This window comes from Musa acuminata, chromosome BXJ3-2 (assembly GCF_036884655.1).
Source record: "Musa acuminata AAA Group cultivar baxijiao chromosome BXJ3-2, Cavendish_Baxijiao_AAA, whole genome shotgun sequence".
Classification (NCBI taxonomy): Eukaryota; Viridiplantae; Streptophyta; class Magnoliopsida; order Zingiberales; family Musaceae; genus Musa; species Musa acuminata.
In genome coordinates, this window is record NC_088350.1 from 33,549,280 (window position 1) to 33,565,442 (window position 16,163).

At 37.8% G+C, this 16,163-nt stretch overlaps 2 protein-coding genes across 2 annotated transcripts; one reads left to right on the plus strand and one right to left on the minus strand.

Annotated features, from left to right (window-relative positions):
* The first annotated feature begins 3,085 nt into the window (after positions 1–3,085).
* LOC135631630 (transcription repressor MYB5-like) lies at positions 3,086–4,464 on the plus strand. The gene is made up of 2 exons (XM_065139368.1): positions 3,086–3,636; positions 3,724–4,464. Exons 1-2 carry the CDS (start codon positions 3,086–3,088, stop codon positions 4,232–4,234), a joined length of 1,062 nt encoding a protein of 353 aa, XP_064995440.1. The 3' UTR covers positions 4,235–4,464.
* Positions 4,465–12,002: 7,538 nt separating this feature from the next.
* Positions 12,003–15,552, minus strand: LOC135631011 (profilin-like). Its single transcript, XM_065138369.1, has 3 exons — positions 15,324–15,552; positions 13,131–13,268; positions 12,003–12,401 (listed from the first exon to the last, which is right to left on the minus strand). The coding sequence occupies exons 1-3, from the start codon at positions 15,444–15,446 to the stop codon at positions 12,267–12,269; spliced, it is 396 nt and encodes a 131-aa protein (XP_064994441.1). The 5' UTR covers positions 15,447–15,552; the 3' UTR covers positions 12,003–12,266.
* Between the last annotated feature and the right edge of the window lie 611 nt (positions 15,553–16,163).

Here is a 16,163-nt window from a genome sequence, read left to right on the forward strand (position 1 = left end):
CCAATGATCTGCAACCCCACTGCAGTATATAGTAACCTTGGAACTTCATGATGTGCTGTAGAGAAGTTCATAAGATTGTTGATTTCCAAGGGAAGGTGACTGAGAGACACTCCGATGACAGTGTACCATCTGCTCAACTTAAACTTGAATATATTATGGTAGAGAGGATTCACAGGAGTAATAGCTACAGTTCAAAAAAGAGAAGCTATTCTGTTCTTTTACTTTCTCCCCTTCCCATTCCATTCCTCAAAACTACTCCTTTACATTCACTGGAGCAATGGAGAACCAGCCAAGACATCAGGAAACATCAGCAGCTGTAGCAGCAGTCACAGCTGCACCAATGGAGCAACACCAGCAGAAACTGCAGTACTACTTTAATGCAAATTAACCAGTGATATGATTATCCTCTTTTGCTGATATGATTGAGAATTATTATGTAATAAAAAGTATAGGCAAATAATCTGATTTTTTGACATTTCTTCATCCTGATAGAAGAAAATGGAGGAATGAATGGTAAGCATTCTTAATATTTTTAATATGGCTGATGAGCTTGATGGACAAGGTGGATCCAAGCTGCTGTCCTTGAAGAAAAGAATGCAGATTTACAGAGGATTAAAAAAAAAAAAAGTGGCAAATGAAGGAAGATCATACCTCACTCTTCTGTGGTATGATTGGAGCTTGATATCAGCAAGTGTTTGGATCAGTAGGCAGTAAATTTCTTGTGCCAGAAGAATAAAACAGATTACAGTATTGAGTGAATGCAAAAAAAAATCACATTTTATCTCCTGCAAACACAAGCTCTAAAGATTAATCCTACAAAGAGATAGTCATCTGGTCCATTCTATGTAGGTTTCAGTCATTTCCATATCATTGAAGCATAAATAAATATCTCTAGCAGCAGAAAGTAATGTTGTAGACAAACAGTAGCAACAAAATCAAATAATTATCATATTTAACAGTGGACTGTAGAACATCACAGCTATGAGCTTCCAATAATGTTCAGTCAGTGATTTCCTGTAGAGAGTTACTGAAGGTAAAACATATCAGTTTTATATGTATGGATATGTCACTGAGATGGGTGTGCTCTTCATATTCTCCTGAGCTCATTGTAAAGTAGTTGAGAACAACTCTGGTCATGAAGACATTTGCAGATAATGTAGAGGGATCATCAATAGATAATATCCATGAAAATTAAAATAGTGCACAATTAGCATATATATATATATATATATATATGTGTGTGTGTGTGTGTGTGTGTGTGTGTGTGTGTGTGTGTGTGTGTGTGTGTGTATCATCATCAAGGAATAATCTTCTTCTCTGCCCTCACTCCCATCAGAGATCCCATTGCAAGCCGAAAGGTTCATCAAATAATTTCCTGCTGTCATGTGTATCTTCCTCTCCCGTAAGTATCATGAATTATGATTTCTCAGAAGCAAGTGTTGAGTTGGTTGATCGGTTCACATCAACTTGCATTCGGAAGGGCAAAGGTATAGTAAGAAAAATATATGTATTATATTTTCCTTGATGTTATTTACATGTGCTACAACTGCTGGGACCATCATATTAGCTCTTTTCCTTGTCTACTCTTTCTTTTTTTGTTAACACTTTTTGCTTGATTGGATAGAACAGGTCTATCATGCAGAAGTGGTAGTTGGAAGGTCTAATGACTTGAAGGTGTAGTAAGTATTAAACTCCTGAGGAAAAGAATGCACTGTTTGAATGGGAGACATGCATGGAACTTTATCTTCAATCATATAAACATGTTAGTTTAAGCATTGTCATGTACAAAAGCTAGACTTCAGTTTCCTGCAGCTTCACATGCAAAGAATGAGCTTGGAAACAGTCACTCAGGTGGATAGTATGTTTGGATAATTGAATGGTTCATCTCCTATAGTTAAATTCTCAAGATCTCTTAAAATGTTCTCTAGTAATTCATTAACATCCAATAGGTGCTAAACTTATTGGATTAGTTTCTTTACTAAAGTTTGGTCTCTCATCAAGTTAGTTAGTGTTGTCTCTTATATTAATTTCAGTAAAATAATTGTGACAAATGAAGTTGGACTAAGTTTATCCAAGACTGACTCCATGTTAAGCTTTCATAATCTGATAAAGTATGCAGGCTGTGATTAGTCCAATAGGCAATCAGTATTACTGGGAAAAGATCATTCAAAAACTTCTTCTAATTCAACAGAAAACCAATATTGCAATTTTAGATGGACTGTTGATCTATATAATCAGAGTTCCAAGAGTTTTGACCCACTGGTGGTTGTAAGCTATAAGGATTCCATACATGTTATATGTATTCTCTTCTGTTGGTGATTAACCATTAAAACTTTGCAGTCTTCTCTTATTACAACTCAAATATGCTTTTGTTGGTAATTTTCATTTGCAACTCTCCAATAATTATAACTAAAAATAAAAAATCATGAAATATTCATTGGAAGAATATTTCTCTGGCTATTTTTCAAACCATGCAAAATGAGTACCAACACAATCATTATCACTTTTATTGGTGTAATAAAATAATCATCAATCATTCAGTCACATGAATCTTTTTCATGAAAGTGATAAATTTCCCATGCATGATGCAGTACTTTGACATCACAAATCAGCTGATTACTACAGAACTAATACTGTTTGTTCAAAAGCAATTCTTTTTTGTTTTTTATTCCTTCCTTTATTTTGTTGAGCACGCAACAAGAAAAACAAAATAAATCCCTTCAATTGTCATATAAATTGTAGGGTGCACAGATAAGAGATGATAGGGAGTTAGTTCGATGAACTCAAAACTTGAGGGCGACATCTGCATGCATTGCATGCACAGATCACAAAGCAGAACGGACGAGGCAGATCAACTAACTGGATCCGAAGAGTCACCTGCATGCATTGCTCATTACTCGTCACTCGTTCCAGCGAAAACATATTATTATTTCTGATGATAAACGAATTCTGAATCCTTATTATTATTGATCTTTATATGATGATAAGATGTTACATCACGAGTTTAGGATTCGGGCAAAACGATGATAGTCCGTCGGCGCGTTCGCTTGCTTGTTATCGATCCATATTTACTGTGGCGGAGGTGATGGATGACAAGTCTGTTTGGCCCCCACATAAGATATTGTGTGCGTCACAAGAGATTACGTTTATCCAGTTGATGGTCCCGACCGCGGTCGGCGTGCGTTGCAAAGCTCGGGAGGGCGGGACGGGGGAGAAGAAAAGGAAGGTAAATAACAGCAAGACAGCAACCTATAGACAGATATATACGGGAGTAGATCAGCTGGAGGAGGCGAAGAGGAGAAGGGAGATGAGGAATCCCTTGGGGTCGTTGGCTGCGGAGGAGGGGCAGCAGCAGCGGCGGGGAGTGTCGACGCCCACGCCGTGCTGCAGCAAGGTGGGAATGAAGCGCGGCCCGTGGACGGCGGAGGAGGACGAGGTGCTGGCTAGCTTCGTGAGGAGGGAGGGGGAGGGGCGGTGGCGGTGGCGGACGCTGCCCAAGCGCGCCGGGCTGCTCCGCTGCGGCAAGAGCTGTCGCCTCCGCTGGATGAACTACCTCCGCCCCTCCATCAAGCACGGCCCCATCACCCCCGACGAGGAAGATATGATCCTCCGCCTCCACCGCCTCCTCGGCAACCGGTATCCTCCCTTTCCCTCTCGCTGTTTCTCTCTCTCTCTCTCTCTCTCTCTCTTAGGGTTTCAGCTTTCCGTATCTGGAACGAGTAGGTGGTCGCTGATAGCTGGGAGAATACCGGGGCGCACGGACAACGAGATCAAGAACTACTGGAACACCCACCTCAGCAGGAAGCTCATCAAGCAAGGCATAGATCCCCGCACCCACAAGCCCTTCACCTTCTCCACCAATCCCAACCCGACTCTGCCATCAACGCCACCACCACGTCATCCTACCGCGAACCCCGATCCCACACCTTTTGCTCCTCCAGCACCGGTCACCACTGGCGGCGGCTACTTCAACGTGGGATGCCAGAACAGCGAGGAAGGGAGGAAGGGAGCCGATGGCTGCACTGTTGATTTCTTCTCTGATATCTTTGATCCCTTCATCCACGATGACATCTTGATGCAGCAGCATCACAATGCTGTCAACAATCACACTGATAACAGCAACAGCAACAGCAACAACAAGCTCGTTGAGATGCTTGATCCTATGGGTGCATCACTGGTTCCAAGCTTTGGGTTTGAAGGTCTGTGGGAAGATCCCTTCACTTACTTTGGTTAGCTTGGATCAAAGGTCACGCAGGCAAGTAAATCCAGCTATCTGTTCTGAATCTCGAGAACTATGTGTTGTGTTGCATAGCAATTCAGCAAGTTAAAGGTGTTCATTATGTCCAATGGATTATGTTCCGATTCCAAATATTGTCTTATATATGTCATTCGAAACCTTTGATGACTATTTTCTCTGTAAAATCTATTATTCGTTCAAAGATTTCATTGATTTCTGCATCATCATTCACCAATTGTCATGCCTTGCTAGCTCTATTTATGTTTATGGAATTACTTTGATGAGGAATGTCTGAATATTTGTCATGTTGATTACAATTCATTTACATCCATTTCTGTGCTACAGGCATTGAATTCTTGTGTCGAAAAGAAGAACTTTGATAGACAGTTATATGGAGATCAAGTCCCTTCATCAGAACAAAATATATGTTATTATCATTCAGTAGGTATCTAAGATCATAGCAATCCAGAAGTGTAATGGTTTAGATAGCATAAAATCATGTCTAAACACTGAGAAAGATCAAACACTTGAAACCTTGGGATGGATGATCCATGAGGAGAACAACATCGATCCGAAAGCAACACATGAGGAAAAAGCATAAAGCTAGTGGCTATTAGGACTATGATTCATGCATGACAAAACTTAGACAGTATATGATGGTGCCATGTTCAGATCATCTAATGCAAAAACATCTCGGAAGGGTGAAAATTCTTCTCGAAGGCAACTTTTTGACGAATTCACGGTTCTCCGCTGCGGTAATAGGATTAGCCATTTGATTTTAGATCACGGAATCAAAAGAAACAACACACCAATTCTAAAGACAAATAACAGTCTTGAAGAACATAGTAACAATTTATATTACAAGAATTGGATACGATATACGCAACGTTTCAGAAACATTATTACATCTACCTCTTGGATCTTATGATTCGTAATTGTTGATTTCTGGAATAAGTTGTACATAGAGCAAGCATATTTCCTAGGTTGCCAGAAATTTACTTCTGTTCATCTTGTTCCTGTAGGAATCTTCAGATAAGCTATCGTTTGGTCTCACCATTATGTGTGCTTGAATTAGCACCTTAATAAGATCTAACAAGACCAAAATTAGATATCTTAAGCAGAATGTTATCGGTCGTATTTATTAGGATGTGATCATAACATCCTCATGCTAAGCTCAAAGATGTAACATAATAGTCTTTCATCTTTTTGACTAACCATGCGAAACGAACCCGAATTGCAGATGATGTTTTGCCCTACATGGATTATCACTTGACTCTGGGAGAAGTGCATTAAAAACATATGATTTAAAGCTACAACATGTTCATCGTTTTTTTTCGCAATCCTTTTTTTCGGTACCTGCATTTTATTTGATCAAGACATTGGCTTCCCTGCAGCATTTTTAGCTTTGTAAGCAAAGTATAAATTATATTGGAAATCATGTTTAACGAGGCTGCTAAAGAATGAACGAATAAGAGAAGATATTTGCTGAACAAGCCATCTTCAATTTTGCAGATCAGACTTCCAAAGATCATGAACCTCTTTTGCACAATGGAATCTGTTGCATTAAAAGTAAAGATATGGAAAAGTTTGCACCTGTTACTACTATGGTAAATCAATTTCAAGCTTGCTTTTTGCAGTGAAAACTAGAGTATTTATTGTTCACAAGAATGAATTATGATCTCATACATAAGACCAATAATTTGGTTTAGCAGAATCAATTCTACATGAATACTCTATTAAGGTGAAGCATCTAAAAAGAAACAAATAAAAAGAATTCAACTATCTTCAGACATAGGAAGCATAAACTCATAAATCAAGACTACTGATGGATCATTAAATCATGCATGATCCCTACTCCTTGAAAATGTCATTAAAGATGAATGCATCATGTTAGAAATGCTAATCTGGCCAAGAGCATCAACCACATCTGTTGGAGAATAAAACCAGTGAGAATATATTTCCTCTCTGTCTGTCCATTTGGCATTCATGATTAGCATTAGTTAGTTCACATATTGACAAGCTAAGATAGGTAATTGGTCTCTAAGAACAAGAGTATGTTATAAAAATCTTTATAACATTGAAAATATTGGAGAAATCATCTTCATCAAAATGACACACAGATTGGTGATATTTTTAAGCACATTAGCTACATCTCGATAGAGCAGCATTGACTGATTAATGATGAAAAGCTCACTATAGTATGAGCAGCAATAGTTGTGCTAATGAATCTTAAGCTAGCTGGTCTAGTTTTTGTTGTGCATTATTCATCTCTTTGTTCAACTTCTTAGTTATTAAGGAAACAAATTGACCAAATCTTGAACTCAATGCAAATTAGAATCATTGCTCAGGCGCTGTAATGGTTTGTAATGTAAAAGAATAACTCTAAATCAAAATGTAAAAGACTGCATGAGACTAAAGCTAAAATATGTCACATGTAGATTGGCATTTGCTTTGGAGGACCACTTGGAAATTCCAGCTTCAGTTGCAAGTCTTGTCCTTTGAGAAGACTGTTAGTTAAGTCTGACTGGAAGTTGGGTTGATCACAAAATCATGCTAAAATTGTATGAATTCATTTCTGAATTCTTCACAGGGAAGGAAAAACTAGAGGAAGAGAGGCAAAAAAAATGGTGTTGACTTTTCACCTACAAATTTAAGTTCTAAGAGAAGGATTTCTAATCCAACACATGGAATGTTAGTTGGCCACATTCAGGACTTGTATCATTTTAGTGGGGGTATGAAAGCCTCCATTTAGTGTGTAAATAAATGCTGGTCAAACTAGTGACTCATTCACTTGCAGTGATTAACTATCAAAATAGACATTTTTAGTGATTAGAACAACATCATATTTTCTTTTTATGTTCTTTAGGTATTACTTTCTGCATTTGATGAAGCCTTATTCATTATGAAGGGCAATTTAGCCTTGCTGGATTGGCTTAGGTGTACTAAACTAAACTAGGTTCTGTCTTCTTGGACGCGAATTAAGAAGCCTAGGTAATGAGTTGCTGCAGAATCATCTGCTAATTAAAGTTTCGCATGTCATTAAAATGTGTTTGTGGACTAAGACAGTTCTTAATACCTACATACTGAAGAAATGAGTTTAAGAAAAATGTCTTTAAGTAGACCAAGTCTATCAGCAAGATAATTGATGACACTGTACTATTCTCTTCAGCTTACCGACATAGTTGCAATAATGCTAGAAACAAAATATGAACAATGTCAATTATGATAGATTACATGGAATTAAAGGTTTCTATAATGGATCTGTGGATCACATGGAGGAAATGATAATGCTCCTAGACAAGCAGCAGCAACTGCATACAACATGCATTTGGTTGCCCAGCTTAATTCAAACTACCGAAAGCATTCATCTTCACTCGCCATCAAGACAAGAAGAGAGAAAGAGAGTGAGAGATGGAAGCTGTCCGTACCTACTGAAAGCATGAGATGAAGAGGAGACCATCAAGAGCTCAATTACAGCACTGGTGGGGGGTATGAGGAGGCAGCTCTGGGGAAGGAGGGAGACTGCAGTGGAGGAGAAGGGTGAGAAGGTAGAAGAGACTGCATGCATTCTTGTGTAATGTGATAAGTGAAGCATCAGGTGAGAGGATCTCATCCGATGTAGGTTGGTGGCCAATTGAGTGTGTTTGCTTTGTGATGGGATCGACTGGTAGCTGATCGAAGAAGCCAATTTAGAGCATGGAAAGATGGATAGAGCAGCCAACCAAAGTGTCAACCTTGTTCGATCAACAACAATCGCTCGAAATATTTGAAGTTGGCGACATGAATCGTTTTCTATCATCCAATTTTGTACAAATAGGTGTCTTTACCAACTCAAGAATATTTAAATATTTGTTTACATTTCTAACAAAAATCTTCTCTTTTTTTTTTGTCTTTCTATCTCTTCTTATGCTCGTATAGTATGTATTAATCTTCTGAAATCATGTTTATATCATCTTAGGATGGAGGAGATGCTGCCAACTCCACAGTGCTGCTTTCTATTCACTTCAATTTTGGCTTGGGCTGGATGGAGTATGGGCATTACATGCTTTGATGCAATCTCGGACATATCTGTGCCCTCTTACTACAGAGTTGGTGAGATTGTTTCTTTGGCTATTTGGATCTGAGCTTAGAAATATGATCTGTTGACTGTTGTGTCCATCATTTGCTTAGCATCAAGCTTGCAGTGCCATGCCAACTTCCATAGCCATGCAACTCGGTTTCTATTGGACTATCCGATGCCTTCTTGTCATGCATTAATTACAAATTTTTAGCATGGTTTTGATTGAAGTTACAAGTATGATTAAGGAGCTTGATTATATCTTGGCTGGTCTTAAGAGAGGCATCAAATAAGGCTTAATCATGACCCGACCTAATTTAGATACTCAGTAATGATAATTTTGATTTTCATGTGAGTCGATACATATTAATTTTTTATGTGTTGTTTTAAGATTAAATTTTTATGTATCATGAAAACAAATAGCGTGATGTGATTATCAACGTGGAAAATGAGTTATTTAGGATAATGATTTAAATAAGCGTCCGGGCACTTGCCTAGGTGCTCGGGTGATGAGGTGAGGCGAGGCGAGGCTCGAGCACCACAAGTCTCGACCAGGTGACGCACTTCAATGTAGTATCTCATGGGCACTCGCTTGAACCCAAGCGTCGAGTGTTTGGTTCAAATGAAACAATCGAACTAAACTTTTAAGTTTGGTTTGGTTGAATAGTAACTAGTTGGTTTGATTGAACCAACTAAGCTACATTCTTTTACTGTACTCGCAGAACCCATCCCTTGCAACCTTGCACGACCTAGAGTCATAAACTTTAGCACAATTGTTGCCTCCATCGCCAATGCTTCCTTTGTTGTTGCCTCCGCCATCGACATATAGGATCGATGCTTCCTTTGTCGTCGACAAACGGGTCTGAAGGCCTAGCTATTATGCATTGTTTCTTTCGTCATCGCTACTTCCGTGTGCAGCTCCTTCCACCATCAAGGGAGAGGATCGTAGCTTCCTCCACCATCAACAGACACCTCTAAAGCTTCCTTCACCCACAACGTCGTCATCCATGACTTTCGTCGTCGTCGTTGCTGTCGTTCACAGCTTTCTCCGCCACCGTTATTGTCATCCGAAGCTTCCTCTATTGTTACTGCTACTGTTCGTAGCTTCCTTTGCGGTTATTGTCATTGTCCAAAAGTTCCTCCGTCATCATTCTCCACCTCTTCTCCACTTTTTAGTATCGATGACTCTTTTCTCTCTCCTTTAACTACTATTAACAATAGATAATATATTAATGGTAAGTGTATAAAACAATTCAAAAAATTATCAAGAAATTCAAGAAAGGGGATATACAATTATCTAAAAGATCTGTAGTTACTTAAATTATTTGTGATAAGACCACCAGAGGTGATATTTTTCATTCAAAGCAACATCACGTAGGAAACTTCAAGAATACATTAGCATGGTAAAACTGTCCCCATGATCTAAAAGAAGAGTTGTAGCTTATATGATTGAAAAAAAGATATAAAGGAATAAATTTTATGGGATTTTATTTAAGGATAATATTAAACATATTAGATATGATGAAGATTATTTTGAAAGTGTCAATTCAAGTAGAAAAATAATATATGACAGAAAATAAAAAAAATCATGATTATTAAGAAAGGTAAAAAGAGATTGAAGTGACAAATAATAAGAACAAGTAGGAGTAAAACTAACATAAATAAATATAAGTGATCTTTGTGATAAAAAAAATTGAAACAACTTTTTATTACGGGTTATCACTTATAATAAAACTGAAGTGTTTTTAAGCATGTAAAAATCACAAAATATTTTTATTTTAATTAATTAATTAATTTTTAGATAGACATGTTAATATATTTTTAAATTATATGATATAATAGGTTTTTATAAAGAGAAAAAATCAATTAGAATATCAATGATTATATGATCTTGTTTACATAAAATATAATCAACCATTAAAGACTTGTTGTGATTTATGAAAAAATATTGATCTAAATCAAGTATAAGATATTGATGATTCAAAAGAATGATTGGTGAGAGAAATGAGTGCGAACTTGCAACATGTCGAAGATAGTTTATATTTGGAAATGACAACTTGGTATGGATAGTGTGGCAAGAGCCTAAGTATTGGAGAACTACATACATATACAAGACAAATGAAAAAAGTAAAAAAGTGTGCCAAAGTCGCAAGTTAAACTCTTATTATTATCAATGAGAAGGAAACATATTTTGATGAAAATAGATAAAAAGGAAAAAAAAAGAAGATGATTATACGTTTAAGAACGACGATGCCGATGATGATTGAATTTAATGTAAAACTTTGTTGTATTAACTCTTTTGATATTTTTGTTATTAGAAGATGAACAATAATGTGACTTAATACTTTAAAATTTTTTAATTTAATATTATATTTTTATTTATATAATCATATTTATTAATTATATTATATATTTTTATATTTTTATATTTCAAAACATATTGTTTTGTTTGGACGACACACACACTGATGCAGGCACACTCGGAGCATCAAAGATTTTGTAATGATTCATGGTAAAAATTCATGGTGACAATATATTGATTATCTCTTTGAAGAATGTGCACTCTTAATTGATTATTTAGATCAATGCAAAGCATATGGGATTAACCATAAAGCAGGACCAAGAATGTGTTTGTTTCTTTGTTTGAATTATTTGCATGTTTAGCAGAAGATATCCAAATATGGTTGCTTAGAGTACTTCATTTTCAGGTCGAAGTCTCTTTTTTATCTTTTAAGCAGCAGAAACAAAATTCACATCCAAAAGCACTATTCACGTTATCACAATCAACGGTAGCAGAAAATATTCTTTCTTTGACTCAGAGAAATATTTTCGTAAACACAAGCGACAAGTTCAGTTAAACAAGACTCACGATGTCAAGATCAATGGCAACCCAAAATATTCTTTCTTTGAATCAAGAATGACTCGAGAAACATTTTCATAAACACAAAAGAGTTGAAAAATGACATGTTCAATTAAACTAGACTCACGCTGTCAAAATCAATGGTAACTGAAAATGTTTTTTCTTTGAATCAAGAATGTAAACATTTTCATAAACATAAATGTTGAAAAATAACAACTTCAATTAAACAAGATTCACGATGTCGTAATCAATGGCAACGGAAAATACTCGAGAAATATTTTCATAAACAAACACAAGCGATTAGGAAGCCATGTCTATAAACAGCAAAGAATTCAACCTTAGCAAGGGGATTTTCTCCCTCTTCACTTCCAAAAGGTTTTCTTAGTCCAAGGAGAGACCACAGTTTGGGACACATCCAAAATCGATCTTCTCATGATCCCCATTGTCCTTCCTAACTGCTCCGCAAGCAATGTGCCAAGGCCTTGGCGATCCTCATCTCAATGATAATCTTGGACTCTGCAACTAAGACAAATTGTCTCTGCAATTAAGATCAGTAGTTGATCTATGGATTATCATTTTCCGAGCAATCTCCACGATGCGGATACATATTCAACTTCAAGACTAACAGTATAATTCAGTGATTTACAAGATAAGTAAATTCTAAATAAATGTCTACAATGTACAAATACAATTATTCTTAAAATCATTCTGTCAAGACACAGTCAAAATCATGACTAGCAAATCCAGGATATGTAAAGATACCACATTAAAGAGTCATATAGTAATCTTAATGCAACACTTTCTAAAGACCAAAGATGATTTCAAGATAAATCAGAGAGGAAGACATGTGCAAACTAAGTCACCAGCATCATCACCTATACATAATCATGCACATATAAGTCAAATCTACATCCAAAACTTCCACACACATCACCACACAGAAATGTTGACCCTAGCATGACAATGATACTAACAGGACTTGCATCAAATTTCCAACATGATTTCGAGCTGATTATTTATTGCACTCAAGGAAATATCAGGTAGATCGCAAGCCTGTTCCGGGAATTATGGGAAATATCAAAATAGGAATTTCCGATGCATCCACACCAAATTTAAAAAGCCTGGTCATAAAGATAATCACCAAGCCTCTCGACAACCATGTTGCACTGGCCACCCGTCATTGGTTCATCGTATATGCCAATGATCAAGGCCAGATTGGTCTTCTTCACAGTGACACCACCAGTACCCTGAAAGTCATTGTTTGAGAAGTCAAAGAAAGTATTCAAAATCAGGTCATCAGTACACAAACAAAAATTTTGGTTGCTCTCTGAATGCTTGTTGATGCTCGTGAGCTTTGAACCAAAGAACTAGGTGCTCATTAGAGTTTATAAAATGAATCTGGTTATGGCACATTACACTAATAATCAATTAATCTATGAAATCAACACAACCAATAGATCAAAAGCAGCATCATTCTACTTGACCATTTTTAGATAAAATAACCAGGACTGGTAACTTCAGAAGAATATAGCTGAGTTTATCCCTACACAATAATACCAAGATTATGTCACATGAACAAAATAGAGAACTGGTTGATGATGTGTTACACAATATTTAGATGAAGTATAAATGTGCTCTAAAAGTGAACATAATAAGAGTAAAGAATATTATTGGTCAAATCTATATTAAATCATTAAAAGTGTGCTACCAAAACCAGTTGATAGATTATCCATTGGTAACGACCAAATCTCAGAAAGATAATATCCAAAAAGATGACTAAACTATTCGTGATGCTCGCTACAACAGATGAATTTTAAATGCTTAAATAAGAAATGCCAGCTTGCAATTTTCAAACTTCTGTTTATGCGGCTTCTTAATGGCATTTCAGAGCAAGTATATAGGTCATATTAGAAACATAAATGTAAATTAGATATTCAAAAATGCATTTCAGCTCATGAATGACATAGACCACTGACCTTCTTCCCTCGAATAACAGCACCTGGCTCGCCTTGGATTACCATGTACTTTGTCCCACCAAGATATAACCCAGTTGGTGCAAGAGACCCTGGCTCATCAAAGTCGGTCATGATTGCAGTAATCTCTTCTGGTTTAAACTGTATTGAGAAGACATGAATCCATTAACAGATGATATATATATCAAAATCTACACAATGACAATGCTGTGCAACACCATGATCATGTCTGTTGTCTTATATGCATACGTTGGCAGTCCAGTAAAAAGAACTGCTTAAAGCTCCATATTGTTTTCCAGAAAACTGATAGCTGAAATGACTGATTAATTCACTAAATATTTTCTTTAAAACTCTACCCAACTAAAAACAAGGGGAAAACAACAGTACAGAAATCTACTTGTTGCACTATATCTTCTCTTATGCCCCTGCTCTTTCTTTTCTTAACCCTTCTACATGTTGCAATGAACTGAGGCCTTCTTACTCGAGTCATGAAGCAATGATAGGCATATGTAATTATTGGTACACACAAATGCAAGACTTGAAATAACAGGGTATAATACACCCTTACAATGATGACAAAATTTATTGCTCACATATAATTGCATTTCACAGATTCTAAACGTACTCTTGTATGATAATATCTATGTGTATTTCTGTATTGAATTCTTTATAATTAGTAACTAAAAAAACCTCAGCAAAGCATCCGACATACATATCTATGAAGAATCCAATGAACATCAGTAATTGATATGTATTGATTACATGATGGCATGGATTATGAAATATCCATGATTCACAGCTTTCATACAACAAAAATCCAATTCAAACATAAAAAAGGGCAGGATTAGCTTAGCTAGAACAACATGATTATTGTGTTCCAAGATATGCCACATATAAACACAAAGAATATTCCACATCTGAACTTCTCAAGTTGCAACAAGATAAATATACATTGACAAGCCAAAAAGTGTTCTTTTATTATTTATGTGAAGTGTTATAAAAGAAGAAAATGTAAAATCTCGATATGAACATAACATACAAAATTAGAAGGGGACCTCCCACTCAGCAGCACCCTGTTCCTCCCGATTATGAACTCTCTCTCTCTCTCTCTCTCTCTCTCTCTACATGTAAAAGCTCCCAAGCACATCAGAGTTTCACTTGAGGGCAGAAGAACACTGCTGACCATATTCTTGAGATTCTTCTTGTTGGTAGGTTGAACATATTTAGACAATGAGTACATAAAAGTCCCCAGCATGTGAAGACTCTGAGGTGCTCCGAAGTGCCATATGTTACACAAGACCAAACCCTAGTGGTCTCCTCCTCATCTTACTTGGAAGGATGACCAAAAACAACCTCAAAACTCATAAAAATACTAATTGATGGTGGAGCATCAAAGGGCATGAATAGTATCATCCCATCACCTCCCAGAGTATCAATACCTGTAATCCATCCATTGTACGTCCCAAAAGATCAATGCTTGTAATTCATCTATTCACTTGACCTAGGTCGCATTAGATATGATCAAAAGGGTAAAACAAAAATCCCACAGTCACATATGATAGGAAGCACCGAAAGCCCTCCGATTCTGACCCGTGCATTAGAAACGTTTGGCCACTAAACTAATCTCCATCAATTTCTGACGCTTACACAATCACCAGATTATTCTACAACTAATATGTTGATAGATTGTGATACCACAAGGATCACCAGCAAGTAAGATATTTTCTTTTTTCTAGCTGATAGACAAGATCAACTTGGTGCAGATCGAAGATATGATTAATGTAAACATCCAAAGAAAAAGCATGTTCGTCAACAAATAAAGGATTGTCAGAGTCCATCCGATTCCATGACATACAAGCTCGAAAATCTTCCAAGCTCCAGAACACTCCTTCCAGAAAGAAACGAGGGATGATCGCTTCCGACACTAGCGAATAGAACTCTATCCACCAAGCGACAAGAAAACGAAAACCCTAAAGAAAAAAGATTGAAGGAGTAACTGCATAAATGAATAAAAAATCCATTTTCTAGCGGTTAACCATCAGATCTCTCAAATCGAATAGACTCCAATCGAGCTCAGAAACAGACAGTCGAAAAAGAGGGCAGATCGAAGGGGAGAGCCGGCATCAGATCCTTCTTCCCCGTTATCCATCACGAGATCGAGAACGCAGGATAGGGATCAACTGAGGGGACTCGGACCTGAGGGAAGGAAGCGCTCTGTGCCCAGACACTGCCGTCGTGGCCGAGGATGGCGGCCGCCGTGAGATGCTGCCCGTCGATCTCGCACATCAGATGGTCGTCGACGTATGCTTGCCACGACATCCTCTCTCGCTCTCCCTCCCTTTCTCCTCTCCTGCTGTTGCTCCTGCAATCTCTCTCTCTCTCTCTCTCTCTCTTCTCTTTCTCTCTCAAGTGATGGGTGTCATCGAAATACTTTTATTTTGGATATTTTCTAAACAGTTATCTTAATTTTAATTATTTTCAAATCATACATCGTAATTCATACACTACCCAAATTACCCCTTCCGCTCTACCCCACTTCCGCTGCCGCTGCGCCCTCGCCGGACCCGGTGTGTCGCGCGAGCAGAGTGGCAGGCAGCCAAGGGAGGGGAGGGGGGCGGTGGGCGGGGCCAGCCAGCGCGCAGAGGCACAGGCGAGACCAACCCACGCGCGAACGGGGGCGGAAGGCGGGGTCAGCCCACGCGCGGAGGTGCAGGCGCGGCCAGCAGGCCGATGGCAGGCCTCGCGCCCCCTCCTTCCTCGCGCAAGGGCTGCGAGCGACGGCTCTGGCGGGTCAAAGGGACCGAAGGCAGCGGTGCAAGGAGGAGGCGGCTGCGGGGCAGCCGGCGACGGCGACGACGGAGTAAGCGATGGTGTAAGAGGGTGGAAATTTTGGGCTTTTATGAATTAGGGGTATGATTTGAAAAAATTAAAATAAGGATAACTGTTTAGAAAATATCCAAAATAAAAATATTTTTTAGAAAAATCGTCAACAAAGCTTCATGCAGTTAGTTACACGTAAAGAACTAACATAAATGA

Bases quoted from the DNA above. Each gene is read 5' to 3' on its own strand.
- LOC135631630 (XM_065139368.1), top strand. From the start codon at position 3,086: ATGGATGACAAGTCTGTTTGGCCCCCACATAAGATATTGTGTGCGTCA. The intron at 3,637-3,723 runs GTATCCTCCCTT...TGGAACGAGTAG, and splicing joins CACCGCCTCCTCGGCAACCG to GTGGTCGCTGATAGCTGGGA.
- LOC135631011 (XM_065138369.1), bottom strand. From the start codon at position 15,446: ATGTCGTGGCAAGCATACGTCGACGACCATCTGATGTGCGAGATCGAC. The intron at 13,269-15,323 runs GTCCGAGTCCCC...TTCTCAATACAG, and splicing joins AGAGCGCTTCCTTCCCTCAG to TTTAAACCAGAAGAGATTAC. The intron at 12,402-13,130 runs GTCAGTGGTCTA...AATGACTTTCAG, and splicing joins CTGTTATTCGAGGGAAGAAG to GGTACTGGTGGTGTCACTGT.